This window comes from Falco biarmicus, chromosome 16, assembly GCF_023638135.1.
Source record: "Falco biarmicus isolate bFalBia1 chromosome 16, bFalBia1.pri, whole genome shotgun sequence".
NCBI lineage: Eukaryota > Metazoa > Chordata > Aves > Falconiformes > Falconidae > Falco > Falco biarmicus.
The window spans coordinates 9,287,653-9,303,013 of NC_079303.1; the positions used below are offsets into that span (position 1 = coordinate 9,287,653).

Genomic DNA, 15,361 nt, shown 5'->3' on the forward strand with positions numbered 1-15,361 from the left:
TTTGTTGTTGTGTTGTGTGTTTTTTTTAAGGAGAATACTAGTGTTAAAAGTGAATCCAGGACAGCGGAGACAGAAGAGAGACAATTCACTTCAGGAGCTGAGCCTGTGAATGAATCTGTAGGACAGACAGATTCATCTGTAAAATCTTTCTCCAGGAAAAGACGCGGTTCAGACACAGGCAACTCTCTCGGTAAGAAAGATTCTACATTTTTTCAGAGATTACGGCGACAGCTACTCTGAAACTAACTATTACAGAAAGGGGAGAGTAGAAGAATTTAGTTGTTGTCTGCCGTGTAAGTACCTCATTGTTCCTTCAGTTAAAATATTAAACTTGTACAACCTCTAGCGAGAACGGCTCCCACCAGGGCAGCGTGCCCCCTGGGCTTTGCCGGGGATGTGCAAGAAGAGTTCATTGCATGTGACAAACTGACAGGGGGCAGGAGGCGATGAAGAGGTCCACCAGTCAGCTCGCTTTCCAAATGCAGACGTTCATCTCCCCCCCGAGCTCTGCCCATGGCCAACCCCACGGATCCCACACAATTCAGCCACCCGCCCCATCTCCCTGAGGGGAGCAGGTTTGCAGGCGCTTGCCTGACCTGCAGCTGCTCCATCTGCCTCTCCAAGGCCGCCACTTTCATCTCCCAGCTCTTCCTCAGCTGCTCCTCTTGCCGCAGCACCTCTGACTTCTCAGACAGCTCGTTCATCAGCTTGCCGCACCACTCCTGTAACCTGGCCACCTCAGCGTTTTGCCTGCACCAACAGAAGCAGCGTTATTCCAGCCCGCAGGCCAGTCAAGCATCCCTGGCGTTACCCGGGGGGAACACATCCTCCTGGTGGGCCTGATAACAGGGCTTGAAACATCTCAACGGTTGTGTTGGCCTGTTTCTCGGACACGCCTGGTCCTTCAGGGATGGGGTGGAAGGAGCCGATACATCAATTTCAAAAGCTCCGTTTCCATCCATACTAATGAAGGTATTCCAGCATGCTAGTAATCAATCAAATGTACTTGGTAGTAACATTAGAAGAGGCAATCGGGTCACCAAGCAGGTAAGCCCTGCCTTAGCTTAGGCATTTGGATGGTTTTCTCTGACGTGTGTCAGGGCAGACATCTGGCTACATGCCAAATAGCAATGCAGAAATACCGGGGAGAACGTTTTCACTCCATCCGTGCTCAGACTGTTCCCCTTTTCGCTGCAGGCTCTCTCAGGAGCGCACCTCTCCTTTCTAGGGCTACCCTGGGTATGGCGGGTGAGGAAGCTACACGCAGGCAGGCTCCAATGGCTGACTCGGCTCCCGCTGGCTCTGGAGAGGTGGGTGAAAGAATCAGAGTGAGCATCTGGGCTGTAGAGACCAGAAAGGCTTTGCTGCTCCAAGGAATCAACAATGGATTCTTTTTTTGGAGATCAGGGAGCCCAACCCAAGCCGTCTGATGTGGAGAAAAGCTGAATTTCTTCAGGATTTCTTTCTTTCTTTTTTTTTTTTTTTTTTTAACTTCCACCTGTGCAGCACAGCCTCCCTGGCTAGTTGCAGTCCACTGGCCAGCTGTCGTGTGAAGGCTGGCACTGCTGCACAACGATCCTGTCTGTCTTGCAGGCTGCAAGATTTTGGCCCAGTGCAGCAGGAGGAACTGAAGGGGGTCGGCGCTCTCTGGCTACAAGCCAGGCCGACTGAGCATGAAATCTCTGAATGCTGCAGCAAGATGTTTACTCCTTGGTTAACGGTGTCTGACAGGCTGAACAGAACTTTGCTTCTCCACGTGGAGATGCAATGCCTTTTGAAATGAGTAATGACAACCACATCTCTAGATCAAGCGCATTGTTAATTCCTACTGTTGCACAGGGTGTTTGAGATCGTGTCTTTCAACAGACACAGGCTTGAACGTCCTCTGCCACAGCAGCAGCTCTAGAAGGAAGCTAATGGTTTCTAGCCTGTATGGTGCAGATGTGCTGCTCTGCATGGCACAGCTGTGGTGTCACAGACACTGCAAAACCTGCTCTTGTCCTGCGCACAGTTCTAGTGCCTCTAAAATTCAGTCAGACGGTGTGAGTTTTAGCCAGAGCTCACTTGAGCTGCATCACAGGGCATTTCACTTGTGAAGTTCTCATCTCTCACTAGTATCTCAAAAAACCCAGCCATCCACAACCAAAAACCAATCCAGCATCCAGCTGCTCTGGGAGGTGGCGGGAGCAGCTGACGGGGCTGGAGAGCATTTGCCAGCAGTCAGTGATGCCCTTGCCCTAAGCTGGAGTGGCGAATTTTGATCTAAGTCTGACGCGGTGGCACTGTGAGGTCAGCAGCTCTGTTGGTACCAGCGCATTGTTGGGGTTGCCAGGTGAGGAATGCAGGGCGCTCAGCTCCGCCCCGGTCAGCTCCGGGGCACATTGGTCTGGCCCTAAAGCCAGCAGAAGGACGTGGGTACATGTTCTCTGGACCCTCGTTTCTGTTTCCTGCCAGGAAGAGGAAATCCATCCCTTTTCACCCTGCAGGTTAGGAGTAATCCCTCTGTCCCGATGGGGACCATCCCAAAGTGATGCTGCGTTGTCAGGAGGGAGGGGGCTGGCACCAGCTGTGCTGGGATGGAGCCGGCTGAGGCCGCTGAAATCCCAAACGACTGGGACGGGCCGGGATAGCGATGCCTGTAGTATCAGCTGGGATCTCGCGCGGTGCCCTGGTGTAGAAAGTTGGTCCTGCCGGGGGGAGGCTGGTTCCAGCTGGCGTTGGCAGCCTGCCCGCCTGCCGGCTCTCTGCTGCTTTGTCTGGGATGCTTGGCGAGGCGGGCAGGGAGAGCTGGGCTGCTGGTTGAAACAGCCCTCAACAACCCCCCTGGGGGTTGGAGGCGACGTTTTCATTGCCCTGTCACCCCCTCGCTGCACCAGTGCGGATTCGGCTGGGAGTGAGTTCGCCGCTGTAGGCTGTGAGAAAGGCTCTGAGGTCTCTCCCTGTGAGCACTGAGGTTTTGAAAAGATGCTGATCTCCTTAGTTTTATTCTTATTTTTGCCTCCTCCCTTTCCAGCCACTCCCTCCGTCCCCAGCCCACAACCTCTTAAAGAGGAAATTCAATGATGTTGACAGTTAAGGGCGGGGATGGGAACTTCTGATAGCTGAGGGCTTGATGCGCTGATCACGAGAAAGCGCAGCCTGGCACCTCCTGGGGAGTGCCCCTGCGCAGATGAACTGCCTGGCTGCAGCATCGGGGGGGTGGGGGGGTGGGTGGTGTGAGCCACGTGGAGGTGGTGCCCATGGGGGAAACGCACGAGTGGGACAGCGGGGAAGAGCCTGGCTTCCAGACTCGGGACGGGGTTCGGTTAGCGATTAAGAAGAGTGGAGGCAGCAGCATCTTCCTCCGCGCGGGGCTGCACCCTGCCGGCCAGGTCTCAGACCAGGCAGTACAGTCTCCCTTGCGGCTCCGTGTGTTATGGGTAGAGAACCTGAGCGTGGAGAGGAGGGTGGGAACGGATGCCCGCCAGTTAACAGCAGAGGTGGAAAGAGAAGCACCACATCCAGTGCTCCCTTTGCAAGTTTCGTTTCTTCCTGTGGGCATCTGCTGGGGAGATGAGATGGTTAATGACCATGCTTTTGCTTTTTTTTGGCTTGAACTTGGGCCTTTTCCTGGTGTTTGCGTTGCAAGGAGATGGTAGCGTCTTGGTTCTCTGTGTGGCGTCTGTAGCATCATTGCTGGGGTGGTTCTCGTCACTGGAGGCTGGGAGCAGCGACCCAGTGGGATGTGGTCACTGCGTGTCCTCCCTGCCAGGCTGGGCAGAGGCCAGCAGTGCCGCAGGGTGCGGCTGGCAAAGGGAGGCGGCCAGGGCTGCTGCAAAGCTGGGGAAAGCTCTCCCGTGCATGCTTTCCCCTTCCAGGGGGGTGTTCTATTCCAGAGCTGAGACCCTGGATGCACTTCCACCTGCGCCTGGGCGCAGAGATAAGGCCAGGTGGCCCAGGGAGAGCCCAGGTCTTGGCCAAACTGCACCAGGCAGTCTGGAAACGGGCTCTCTTACTGCCGCAGGGCTGCAGGGATTGCCCAGGGTCGTGCAAAAGCGTCCCATTGGACAAGGCATGGGCACTTTGCTCGTGGCTGTCTCTGATTGCATCCCTGGTTTTTTCTTCCCCCTCTTTGGTTCTTCTGGAGCTTGCTGCAGCCAGCGCAAGCAGCCCCTGCGGTGTGGCTGGAGCACCGTGCGCAGGCAGCGCAGCGGAGGAGCGCAAACCTGGGAGGGGGCGGGGGGTGTCAGCAGGTTGCCCACACAACACAGATGGACATGGGAAACTCGCTGCTCACAGAGAGGCTGTTGCGCCTCTTTGTTTTCCCCACTAACTGTTGTTGTGGTGTCTTGCAGGCACAGAAGAATAAGGCAGGATGGATGTCTATGACCCTCAGATGCTGAATGTCGTGCTCTTTGGAGGTCTGATGGTGGTATCAGCCATCGGGATCTTCCTGGTGTTCACCTTCATGGAGAAGGTCCTCCGTCCTTCTGAGGAAGCCTTGGCCAAGCAAGGCAAAGGGCTTAAGAAGACTCAGCAGAAGGAAAAAGAGAAAAAGAAGAAAGAGGAAGCTGTTGAGAAAAAAGGAAAAGGAAAGAAAAATCAAGAGAAACCTAATGGACAGGTCCCAGAGGCGCACCAAAGTGCTCCAGTGGTCAGCTCTGTCACCCTAAAGAAAAGCAATGTTCTTCCAGCCCATGAGGAGCAGAAGCATAATGGACCTGTCAAGAAGGTGGCTGCATCCAAGAAGAAGAGCGAGCCAGGTAAGGCCAAGTTCCTCTGCATATATCCCCGTCGGGTAAGCCGGCAGAGGGATCGGAGAAGGGCTGGAGTCATCTCGTTCCCTTAGCAAAGAGCTGGAACGAACCTGCCTGGTGAAAGGCAGGAGACGACCTTGCTGCTCTGCATCACTGGCACCGCTGCGTGGAGCGACAGTCCCCCAGCGAGGCTGTGTCACAATGGAGTCCAGCTTCTGATGCCCACCACGTCTCTGCTCCCTGGCTTTAGCAAAGCGTGCCCAGCTCCGTCTGGAATCGATCAGTGTGATGGAGGGCGGTGGCAGGGCGGCAGGAGCAGTAGCAGAGCCAGGCAGAGGTGGCAGCTGGCTCAGGGAACGCTTGTCTGTGGTGAGCGCCGTCCCCAGCGCTCGTCACGTTGCTTTCAGTTAGAGAGGTATCAAACTTGGCTGTGGACATCTGGGCGGTTGCTGGCATGAAATGGCAGTTATGGGGTTGAAGTCAACTGAGGCGATGCTACTCAGCCCTGCCGTTGGCTCGAGCGCTCCCAACCCCTCCTCTCTCCTCCCCAGCACCTGCGGACTCGGATGGGCCCCTCCACCTGCCCTACAAGACGCTCGTGTCCACGGTCAGCAGCACGGTGTTCGGCGAGGGGGAGGCCCAGCGGCTCATCGAGATCCTGACGGAGAAAGCGGGCATCGTCCAGGACACCTGGCACGCGGTAGGGCTGCCAGCAGCGTCGCGTCCACCAGGGCTGGGCCAAGCCTCCGGGGGTGCGGAGGGGTGAAGGCAGCCCGTTTTCGGGCAGGCTGTCCCCCGAGGGGCAGCCTTAGAGACAGGAGCTGAATTTTCCCTGGGGCAGAGGGCAGGACCCTGTGCGTGTGGGGTGGAGGGGTTGGATGCGGAGGTGGTGGTCCCCGCTGATGTGCCACCCTGCGCCGGCAGGCCAAGCAGAAGGGTGACCCTGTCACTGTCCTGAAACGCCAGCTGGAGGAGAAGGAGAAGCAGCTCGCCACCAAGCAGGAGGCTGCAGCCGCTGCCAGAAACAGGGTGGAGGAGCTGAGCCAGGTAAGTGCCGCGCAGCCCTCCCAGCACCCCTGGCACGGGCTCTGCGCCTCACGGCTCGCCGTGTGCCTCCCTCTCCCCGCGTCTTACCCGCCCTTGGAGGTGAAGCCCAGGGGTTCTCTGGGCCCTTCATCCATTTGCTGTTTTCTCCCCCAAAAGGGGAGGAGATGCCCACCTGAGCTCCTCTCCTGGGCCTGATCCAGCCCGGGGAGGCACGTGCCCTGTTGGGCAGCCGCAGCTGGAGGGGCTAAAGCCGTGCCCGTAAGAGACTGCAGCTTTCTGCTGCTTTCCGGAGGACAGTAAAGCCCTTCTCATCTCTTGGCAGAGCCCCTGAGCTGAGAAGGTGTTGATCAGTCCCTTTTTAAGGAGCCTGGTGCTCTTTACAGCCCCCTTGCCTGGCTCAGCCCCTTGCCTCCACCTCTCGTTGGGTGTTGAAGTCAGAAGGGACCCCCGGCGTGTCGTGCTCAGCACCTCCTGCCCCGCAGCCGCCAGGACCCTGCTGCAGCAGGTCCATCTGCCTGCAGGCAGGAGAGGAGAGGGCGAAGCCACCCTGTGCACTGAGTGCTGTGCTAAGCCCCGGCCTGTGCAGGCAGCCCAGGGCAGCGGCACGGCATCACCCAGCCGGCCAAGAGAGCACCCCTGCCTTGGCAGGGGGCGGAGGGGGGGTGTGTTTGGTTTGTGGGGGTGTTTTCTTTTTTTTGTTTTCCTGCTTTGCCCCAAACTTGATGTGATGATATTGATCCTGGGGCCGGGGAGGGGAATAAAATTCCAGGCTGTCACTCCTGTCTCTTAGCTGGCCCAGTGTGGAACAACAGTGGCATCCAGTGGCCACTGAGCCCAAAGCTTAATGCAGGAGGAAATGTAAGTGCGGAAGGGTGTAGCTGGGCCTGGGGGCAGCGCCGAAAGGGTTACACTTCTTAAAGTCTTCTGAGCCAGGAGGCCACTTGTTTCGAGTCCCCTTAAAGCAGGGGAGTTCCTGCGCCGAAACTGACCGGGTGGCTTCTCTCCTCGAAGGAGCTGGCGGCCGAGCGGGCCAAGGCGACGGCCGTGGAGGGCAAGCTGAAGGAGCAGCTGCTGGCCCGCGAGCAGGAGATGGCAGCGGTGCAGGCATGCGTGCAGGCCAGCTACCAGGACCATGTCAGCGAAACGCAGCAGCTGCAGGGCAAGGTGAGCCCCACGCGGTGCTCTGCAGCTTCCTCCACTGGCTGCCGGCTGGCCCTCGGTGGCAGCTGCCTGGTCTTTTGGAGAAGACCGAGGTGGGCGAGGGGGCCAGAGCCTCGGGGAGGGGCGAGAGCCCCGCAGTGCTCCTGAGCCGTGGTGCTCACGCTAGAAGAGGGATGTGGGAGCATCCTCACGGGATGCAGCAGCCGCAGGGGCTGTCAGCAGCAGCAGACACCTCGCTGTGGCTTCCTTGCCAGTCCCTCTTGCCCATGGAGTGGGCTCCTCAGGGGAGAGCCGAGGGGCTGGCAGCAGCGGCATCAACCCCTGTTGGTCTCTCCCTAGATCCGCACCCTGCAGGAGCAGCTGGAGAATGGCCCCGACACGCAGCTGGCTCGCCTGCAGCAGGAGAACTCCATCCTGAGCGATGCCTTCTGCCAGATCAGAAGTCAGATGGAGAGCAAGTAAGACTAGGGGTGGGGGTGGGGGCAGAGCCTGGGGCCGCCCTCTGGCAAGCCCTGGGGGGGGCTGTCCATCATGATTGGCCACCCCCTTTCTGGAGGGTGCTTCTACAGACGCCCCAGCTAGCTGGAGGTAGAGGAGGGAGTGAGGAAGAGATTGCCAAATGGCTTCTGTGGGCCTGGCAGGGGAAACAAGGATGCTTTTCCCAAGTGGAAGGGCAGGGGAAGCCCTCTCTGCTTTGGAGTCACCTGTGCTGATGCTAGCGGAGGGGGCAGAGGGGACCAGAAGGCACTGCAGCATTTCTCCACACTTCGGAGAGCTTGTGCTCACCAACTTCAGAAGAAATGTCGCTGGCTCTTTGATGGGAGCGGTGCTGCAGAGAAGCGAGACCTGCCTGGTGCATACAGAACAACCAGGAGCTAGGGAGAAGAATTTGGCGCTCCTTTTTGTAGAAAGTCTGAAATGGCTGGTGATTAACAGTGGTCAGTTAATTACAGAGCAGACGCCAGCTGCTTAGAGTGCTTTCTCCTGTGTCTGGGAACACAGATCCTTGCGTCTTCTACTTCATGAGAAAGAAATGTCTCCTGTGATGGAAACGGAGCTTTTGAAATTGATGTGTCAGCTCCTTCCACCCCATCCCTGAAGGACCAGGCGTGTCCGAGAAACAGGCCAACACAACCGTTGAGATGTTTCAAGCCCTGTTACCAGGCCCACCAGGAGGATGTGTTCCCCCTGGGTAACGCCAGGGATGCTTGACTGGCCTGCGGGCTGGAATAACGCTGCTTCTGTTGGTGCAGGCAAAACGCTGAGGTGGCCAGGTTACAGGAGTGGTGCGGCAAGCTGATGAACGAGCTGTCTGAGAAGTCAGAGGTGCTGCGGCAAGAGGAGCAGCTGAGGAAGAGCTGGGAGATGAAAGTGGCGGCCTTGGAGAGGCAGATGGAGCAGCTGCAGGTCAGGCAAGCGCCTGCAAACCTGCTCCCGCCGGGTGTGAGGGTGGGGGGGGAAGCCTAGGTGGTGCACCGTGCTGGGTGGTAGCCTCAGGTGAGAGAGGAAACCCAGTGGCCCCTGCCAGCGGGTGCTCACGAGGACGTGGGTGCTCCCTCTCGACTCTGAAGCCCTTGGTGCAGGAGGTAGAGCTTGTGGCTTTGTTATTGTCACCGGGGTGTGGCTGGATTTGGGGGTTTAGGGGTGTTTAAAGGACACCTCCCAGGTAGAGCCTCTGAGCACGCCGCTGGAGCAGTGGCGCATCGCTGGCTTGTGGCCGCCGAGGCAGCTCAGTGGAGACCTGAGGTGACCCGAGATGTTTTGGAGGGGGGAGTGTCGCCAGACGGCCAAGGGAGACTCAGGCAGACGCCTTCTTTTGACTCCCATGTAGGAAAAACTAGGAAAAAAAAAAAAAAGAAAGAACCGGGGCCAGGCAGCAAGCGAACTACAGGAGCGACTGAAGGTTACCCAGGACCAACTGGCCAAAGGGAGACTGAAGAAGTGTAAAGAACAGCTTCAGGAAACGGTACTTGTGGTGGCCGCAGCCATCCCTCCCCTTGGTGCTGGTGGAGGGCAGGGGGAAGCGCGTGTCAGGCAGTGGTTGAAAACCGGAGACAAGGTGGCACTTGCTGCCAGAAACCATCTGGGTGGCTTTTGGGAAGCTCTGGGAGCACAGGAGATGGTGGCCATGGTTCTCCCTTCTCAAAAGGCAGGACCTGGCCCATCTGTGAAACGCTTTGATGCTTGAGCTGCCACGAGGATAAGGTTGAGAGCCAGTTGTGTAACCCACCTCTCTTTTCCTTCTCCAGGGGGAAGAGGACAGTTTGAAGGAAGGGACTTCAGTCTGACGAGTCTGTGACCTAGACCTTACCGTCACCTTACCAAAATGCCTTACACATTCCTAAAACGAAAACTAAAAATATATGCCTGATTTACTGTAGAAAAAAGTTGCAAGCCATTCGTGACCTAAAACCTAGTTTTGAAACTTAAAAAAAACCCCAAACACAAAACCCCAACCAGTAAACACTGCAGGCATATGTTTGTAAGAAAATCTTCATACTGCTTTGTACAACTACCGTTTGTTCCCAAGGGCACCGCACCGACCACATCGGGGCAGGCAGAACCCACAAATCTGTGAAAAGGGAAGACTCTGTTTGTACGTCAACTGGTGATTTTTTTTTTCCTTTCTTTTTTACTTTTTTTGTTTTGGTTTGGGTTTTTTTGTTTGTTGGAGTGGAAGAAGTGTGAAAGTGAGACCCAGCATGGAAGGAAGCCTCTCTTTGATGGGTGGCTCTTGGCGCGTATCCTTTTGTGTATTTCTGGGTGTCGATGCATTTACAATGATGTAGTGAAAAGAGCTTATTCTTGCTTCATTTTCCGGGTTATTATTTACTAATTTTTTATTAAGTTTGCAAGCCAGCCAGGTGTTTGGGGTCACTGAAGAAGGACCCTGCTGTGGCCGGGAGCAGATCCTTTACTCCCCCGCCTTGCTTGCTGTGCTGCAAACAGCCATCCCCTCTGTTTTTTCTCCAAGATACGCAAAGGAGAGAAGCCTTCCCTTCCAGCCACGAGTGTTCTCACACTGGCGGTGCACCCCGAGGTCCCCTGCCACGGGGTCAGGCTGAGCGTGGGGACAGGGCAGAGCAGCGTGAGCGTGGGGACAGGGCGCAGCAGCACAGCCTCGCCAGCCCAGCGCAGGCTGCTCCTGCTCTCTTAAGCCTCAGCGCACCCCAGAAATTCTGTCCCTGCGGGTGCTGCGTGGTGGTGGTCCTTGGGCACTGCCAGGCTCTTCAGCCTTCTCTCTCCCCTTCTTGTGGCTTTCCTGTTGAAACTCCACACAAACCCACCCTTTTTCCCCCGAGTTTTCTTCTTTTTAAATAATTTTTCTTTTTTTATTTCAAGTTGGTTTATTGGGAAATGGCAGAGACCACGTCACAGCTTGGTGCCTGCCTCCTCACAATAAAGCTGCTGAGCCCGGTGCTGACATCAGTGGGATTTGAGGAGCTGGTGGGGGGAAAAGGCCCCCAGAGTACTTGGTACCTCTGGGGGGTGTGAAGAACCAAGGCCAGGAAGGGGGATGAAGGCCAGACCCGCCTCCCTTTTGTTCCCAGAGAAGTCTGCGTGTGCTCAGCCTCTATATTAGACACACCAGAGATTCCACGCAGGCAGGACTGGGTAGACACGTGTCCTGTCCCCCCAGCACTGCAGCTTTGGGGGTCACGATGGAGAAGGGATGTGCAAATCACACTTGGGCTCTGGGGTATGTGCGTGACCTGTCTCTGATCAGGCAAGAAAAAGGGGTCCTGCTGAATTCTGGCTGAGGGAAGGGCAAGCTGAGAGCCCACCCCCCACCCCCACCCCCACTGCCTGGTGATTAACAGTGGTCAATTAATTACAGAGCAGACTCCAGCTGCTTAGAGTGCTTTCTCCTGTGTCTGGGAACACAGATCCTTGCGTCTTCTACTTCATGAGAAAGGAATGCCTCCTGTGTCTTTGGCTGTACCCTGTTTCATAATAATGCCAATGAAAGTGCCTGAGGCCACTTTAGACTGGTTTCTTGACAAATTCTACTTATTTGTCGTTTTAATGTTTGATTCATCCTTTCCACTTTCCCACTAGATTGTGGCCTCCAAGACGCATGCAAATACCAATTAATACCCAATACTTTGCTAACACTTTGGACTACTTCAGCAACAAAGTGTGGACCTCTGTCAGAGGAAATTCCAATAGGAACTCCAAATCTCGGAATTATTTCTTGTAATAACCACTTCACAACCTCTTTTTGCTTGTGTGGTGCGACAGGGAAGGGCTTCTGGCCATCCTGTAAAAGTATCAACCCTTACCAGGATGTACTGGTACCCATTTTGTCTAGGCAGCTCTGAAAAATCTACTTGCCAATAATCTCCAGGTTCTGTACCAGATTTCAGTCTGCCCATTTGAACCTTTTTCTTAATCACTGGATTGGTTTTCAAACGTACTTCACACTTTGCAGTTACCGTATTAGCTATTCCCAACATCTTAACTGATATTACTTGCTTTCCCAAAGATGTTACTAAGGCTTCTGCTCCCCAGTGACATTCTTGATGTCTCGTTTGAATTATCTCTCTCATCACAGGAGGTGGAATTACTACCTGTCCATTAGGAGTTATCCACCATCCAGCTAAGTTTTTCTTAGCATTTAATAACTGACCCGATTTGTCATCTTCCTCTGAATATCTCGGTTTCTCCCTGGGAAGGGTTACTGTTTTAGAAGGAATTATTGCCATTTGCAATGCTTGTTTCTTTGCTACCCTTTTTGCTGTTCTATCAGCTAAATTATTCCCAGCTATTATTTTTGTATTGCCAGTCTGGTGTGCCGTACAGTGCATGATTGCTACTTGATCTGGCTTTTGAACTGCTTGTAATAATCGTAAAATCTCTGTTTGATGCTTAATGTTTGATCCTTGAGAGGACAATAACCCCCTCTCTTTCCACAAAGCTCCATGGACATGCACTACCCCAAAGGCATATTTTGAATCAGTCCAGATATTTACTCTCTTGTCGTTGCTTAATTCTAAGGCTCGAATTAAAGCGATGAGTTCCGCCTTTTGGGCTGATGTGGTACCCGCCAATGCTCCTGCTTCTATGACTGTAGTCTCTGTTGTTACCGCATATCCGGCGTATCGGACTCCTTGTTCCATAAAGCTGCTTCCATCAGTATACAGTTCCCAGTCTGGTCTCTCCAATGGCACATCCTTCAGATCTTCACGACTGGAATAAACATACTCGATGGTAGCCAAGCAATCATGTTCCAGTCGTCCTTCTTCCTGTATGGAACTTAAAAACACTGCAGGATTTACCAGGTTAGTTGTCTTTAGAATCACATCATCCTGTTCAGTCAATACCACCTGGTACTTCATCATTCGGCTGGGGGACAGCCAGTGTCCCCCCTTCTGTTCTAGGACAGTTATCACCATGTGTGGCACATAGACTGTTATTGTTCTTCCCAAAGTCAATTTCCGAGCTTCTTGTATGAGCATCACTGTTGCGGCCACTGCTCGCAGGCAGTTTGGCCACCCTTTACTCACTGTGTCCAGTTGTTTAGAGAAATATCCGACTGGTCGTTTCCAGCTTCCTATCCTCTGGGTTAACACGCCCGGTGCAAGGTGTTGCCTTTCATGTACAAACAGCTGGAAATCTTTGGTTAGATCCGGCAGTCCCAAGGCAGGTGCAGACATTAAGGCACGCTTCAACTCTACAAAAGCCTTTTGTTGTTGTGGGCCCCATACAAAGGAAGGGTTCTTTTGGGCCTCGTACAGCGGTTTAGCTATTAGCCCATAGTTCATGATCCAAAGGCGACACCACCCAGTCATTCCCCAAAATGCTCTGAGTTCATGAATATTTCTCGGCTCAGGTATACCACAAATAGCTTCTTTGCGATTTTTTCCTAATTGTCGTTGTCCTTTTGAAATCTCAAAGCCCAGATATATCACAGTCTGGCAGGCTATCTGGGCTTTCTTCCTGGATACCTTATACCCATTTAGTCCCAGGAAATTCAAGAGGTCAATAGTCACCTGTATACAGGTAGGTCTTTCTTCTGTAGCTATCAATGTCATCCACATATTGTAGGAGTAAATGCCCAGGTCTTGGTTTGTCCTGTTTCCAGATTTCAAGTTCCTTTGCTAAATGATTTCCAAAAATAGTTGGACTGTTTTTAAATCCTTGGGGTAATCTAGTCCATGTCAGCTGCATCTTTTGCCCAGTTTGAGGAAAGTTTGTCGAAAGCAAACAGTTTTCTGCTTTTCTTTTCCAAAGGTATACAAAAGAAAGCATCGTTTAAATCAAGCACTGTAAACCACTGATAATTCTCCCTCAATGCTGTTAACAGTGTATAAGGGTTGGCTACCACAGGATAAATATCCTCAACTATTTGATTTACTGCTCTCAAGTCTTGTACCGGTCTATATTCACCCGAAGGTTTTCTGACTGGTAAAATAGGAGTATTATACTCAGATTCACATTCTTCCAAAATTTTATACTCCAAAAATTTATCAATCCATTTCTTCAATTCCTGTCTCACTTCCGGTTTGATTGGATACTGTTTAATTCTCACTGTTCTGCGCCTTCCTTCAAATCTATTTTAACTGGTTCTGCTAGTTTCGATTTACGAGGAATATCTGTCTCCCATACAGTAGGGATCACTGCCAAATCCACCTCCGGTGGAATTTCTTGTTCCTTTACCTTTTCTTGTATCGTCAGGATTTCTCCCATTTTTGACTCGGGTATTTTCAAGAAAAGTTCTCCTTCGTCAAAAACAATCTGTGCATTTAATTTGGATAACAAATCTCTTCCTAAGAAGGGTATCGGACATTTTGGTACATACAAAAATTCATGTGTAATTATCTTATTTCCAAATTTCAAATCCAGGGGTTGCAGGAATGGCCTGTTGTTGTTCCAATTTTTCCTTTACAGGTATTTAATAAAAAAATGTCGCTTCTGTATCCACTCCCAACCTCACAATTTAAACAACATTTTTTTCCACTTTCTTATTATCAGAAGTTACAGCCATTACCAAATTATCTCTAATAGTTAGCTTACATTCATCCTGCCAATCCTTTCTTTGTCTTAAGTAAAAAAAACAAATCCACATCTGGCATTTTATTCCATTTCCCTTCTCTTTTACAATACAGCATTAACTGCAAAATAGTGTTACAATTCAGTGTCCCATTCGTGGGCCACTTTTCCTGATCATCCAATATATACAAAGGCCACCAATTATTACAATACTCAAATTATTACAAACTCAATCATCTGGCTCTTTTGCAGATCATCCTGTAAATTTCCCCAATGTGCCAATAAACATCCCAACAAAGAATTTTTCGGGATTTTGTCATTTACAGCAAGATTACCCATGCTTTTACTTTTAAACAACCAAGTTAACTTAGTTGCCATGGTGTAATTACTCACAGTACAATACACAATTATTCAACTCTGTCACTCCGATCCGCGGATCCACACTCCCACTCGCTTTCGTTCTCAATTATACGTCTGACTCTTACAGCCACACTCACACTTTCCCACAGTTACTTTAAACAAACATATAACACAATATTATACCTCTTAATTTTCTTCTTAGTACACAAACTCACAAAACAACAAAGAACACCAAAACCTTCTAACTTCTTGTTAGAGGCACTACCTTAGAGAACACTATAGCGTATAGTTTCTCTTGTCTCCACTTTTGTCCAACCCTGCAATAGCTTTCGCTTATGTCTTACGGGCAGACTCCTAGTCCTACCCTGCGCAGCTCTTTCACCGCGTCTGACAGGCAGACTTACTCAGTGGGACTCCAACCCACTGGTGGGACTTCCTCCCACTCTTTCCCATACAATTATTATAGTGGGACTCCCCCCCACTTTCTCCAGTGCACTTACTTACTTACTTACTTACTTACTTTAGCGGGACTCCCACCCACTTACTACAATTAAAAAAAGAAGTGTCTTACCAAATATCCAGGGAACGTCGCGAAGAGCCTTACGGATCGGGGATCGATGGGTGTCCCCGAGAAATCCTCGGTGCCGGCTGGAACCGATCAGGTCCCTGACTCCGCCGGTCTCCTTCAGTGAGGTCCCATCTGGGTCGCCAAAACTGTTACCGAAATCTCGGACTGAAGAACTTATCGACACCAATGTGATGTAGATAAGCAGACACTTCTTTATTGACGGCCGGGTGCGTGAGCGAGTCCTCTCACGATCAACGCACGCCAGGTCCCAAAATCAGATTCCATAGATATAACTTATTCATACATATTCATTAAATATTCATGCATAATCATAACATTTCCTGTAAATCATTAACATATTCTCCTCCTATATCCGATTCTGCGCAGTAGAGCTTAGAAAGGTCTAGAAATGGGTCTGGGGTACGATTTGGGTAGGTGGTGTATGAGTCGGTGGTCGCGATCTCCCCCTGCCGGAATTACCTTTTACTGAAGTTCA

At 52.2% G+C, this 15,361-nt stretch overlaps 1 protein-coding gene across 1 annotated transcript; it reads left to right on the forward strand.

Moving 5' to 3' along the window:
* Positions 1–1,119: 1,119 nt before the first annotated feature.
* LOC130159629 (ribosome-binding protein 1-like) lies at positions 1,120–9,522 on the forward strand. The gene is made up of 9 exons (XM_056361443.1): positions 1,120–1,310; positions 4,335–4,742; positions 5,288–5,436; positions 5,661–5,783; positions 6,795–6,947; positions 7,284–7,402; positions 8,198–8,351; positions 8,776–8,910; positions 9,194–9,522. Exons 2-9 carry the CDS (start codon positions 4,355–4,357, stop codon positions 9,230–9,232), a joined length of 1,260 nt encoding a protein of 419 aa, XP_056217418.1. The 5' UTR covers positions 1,120–1,310; positions 4,335–4,354; the 3' UTR covers positions 9,233–9,522.
* Positions 9,523–15,361: the final 5,839 nt, after the last annotated feature.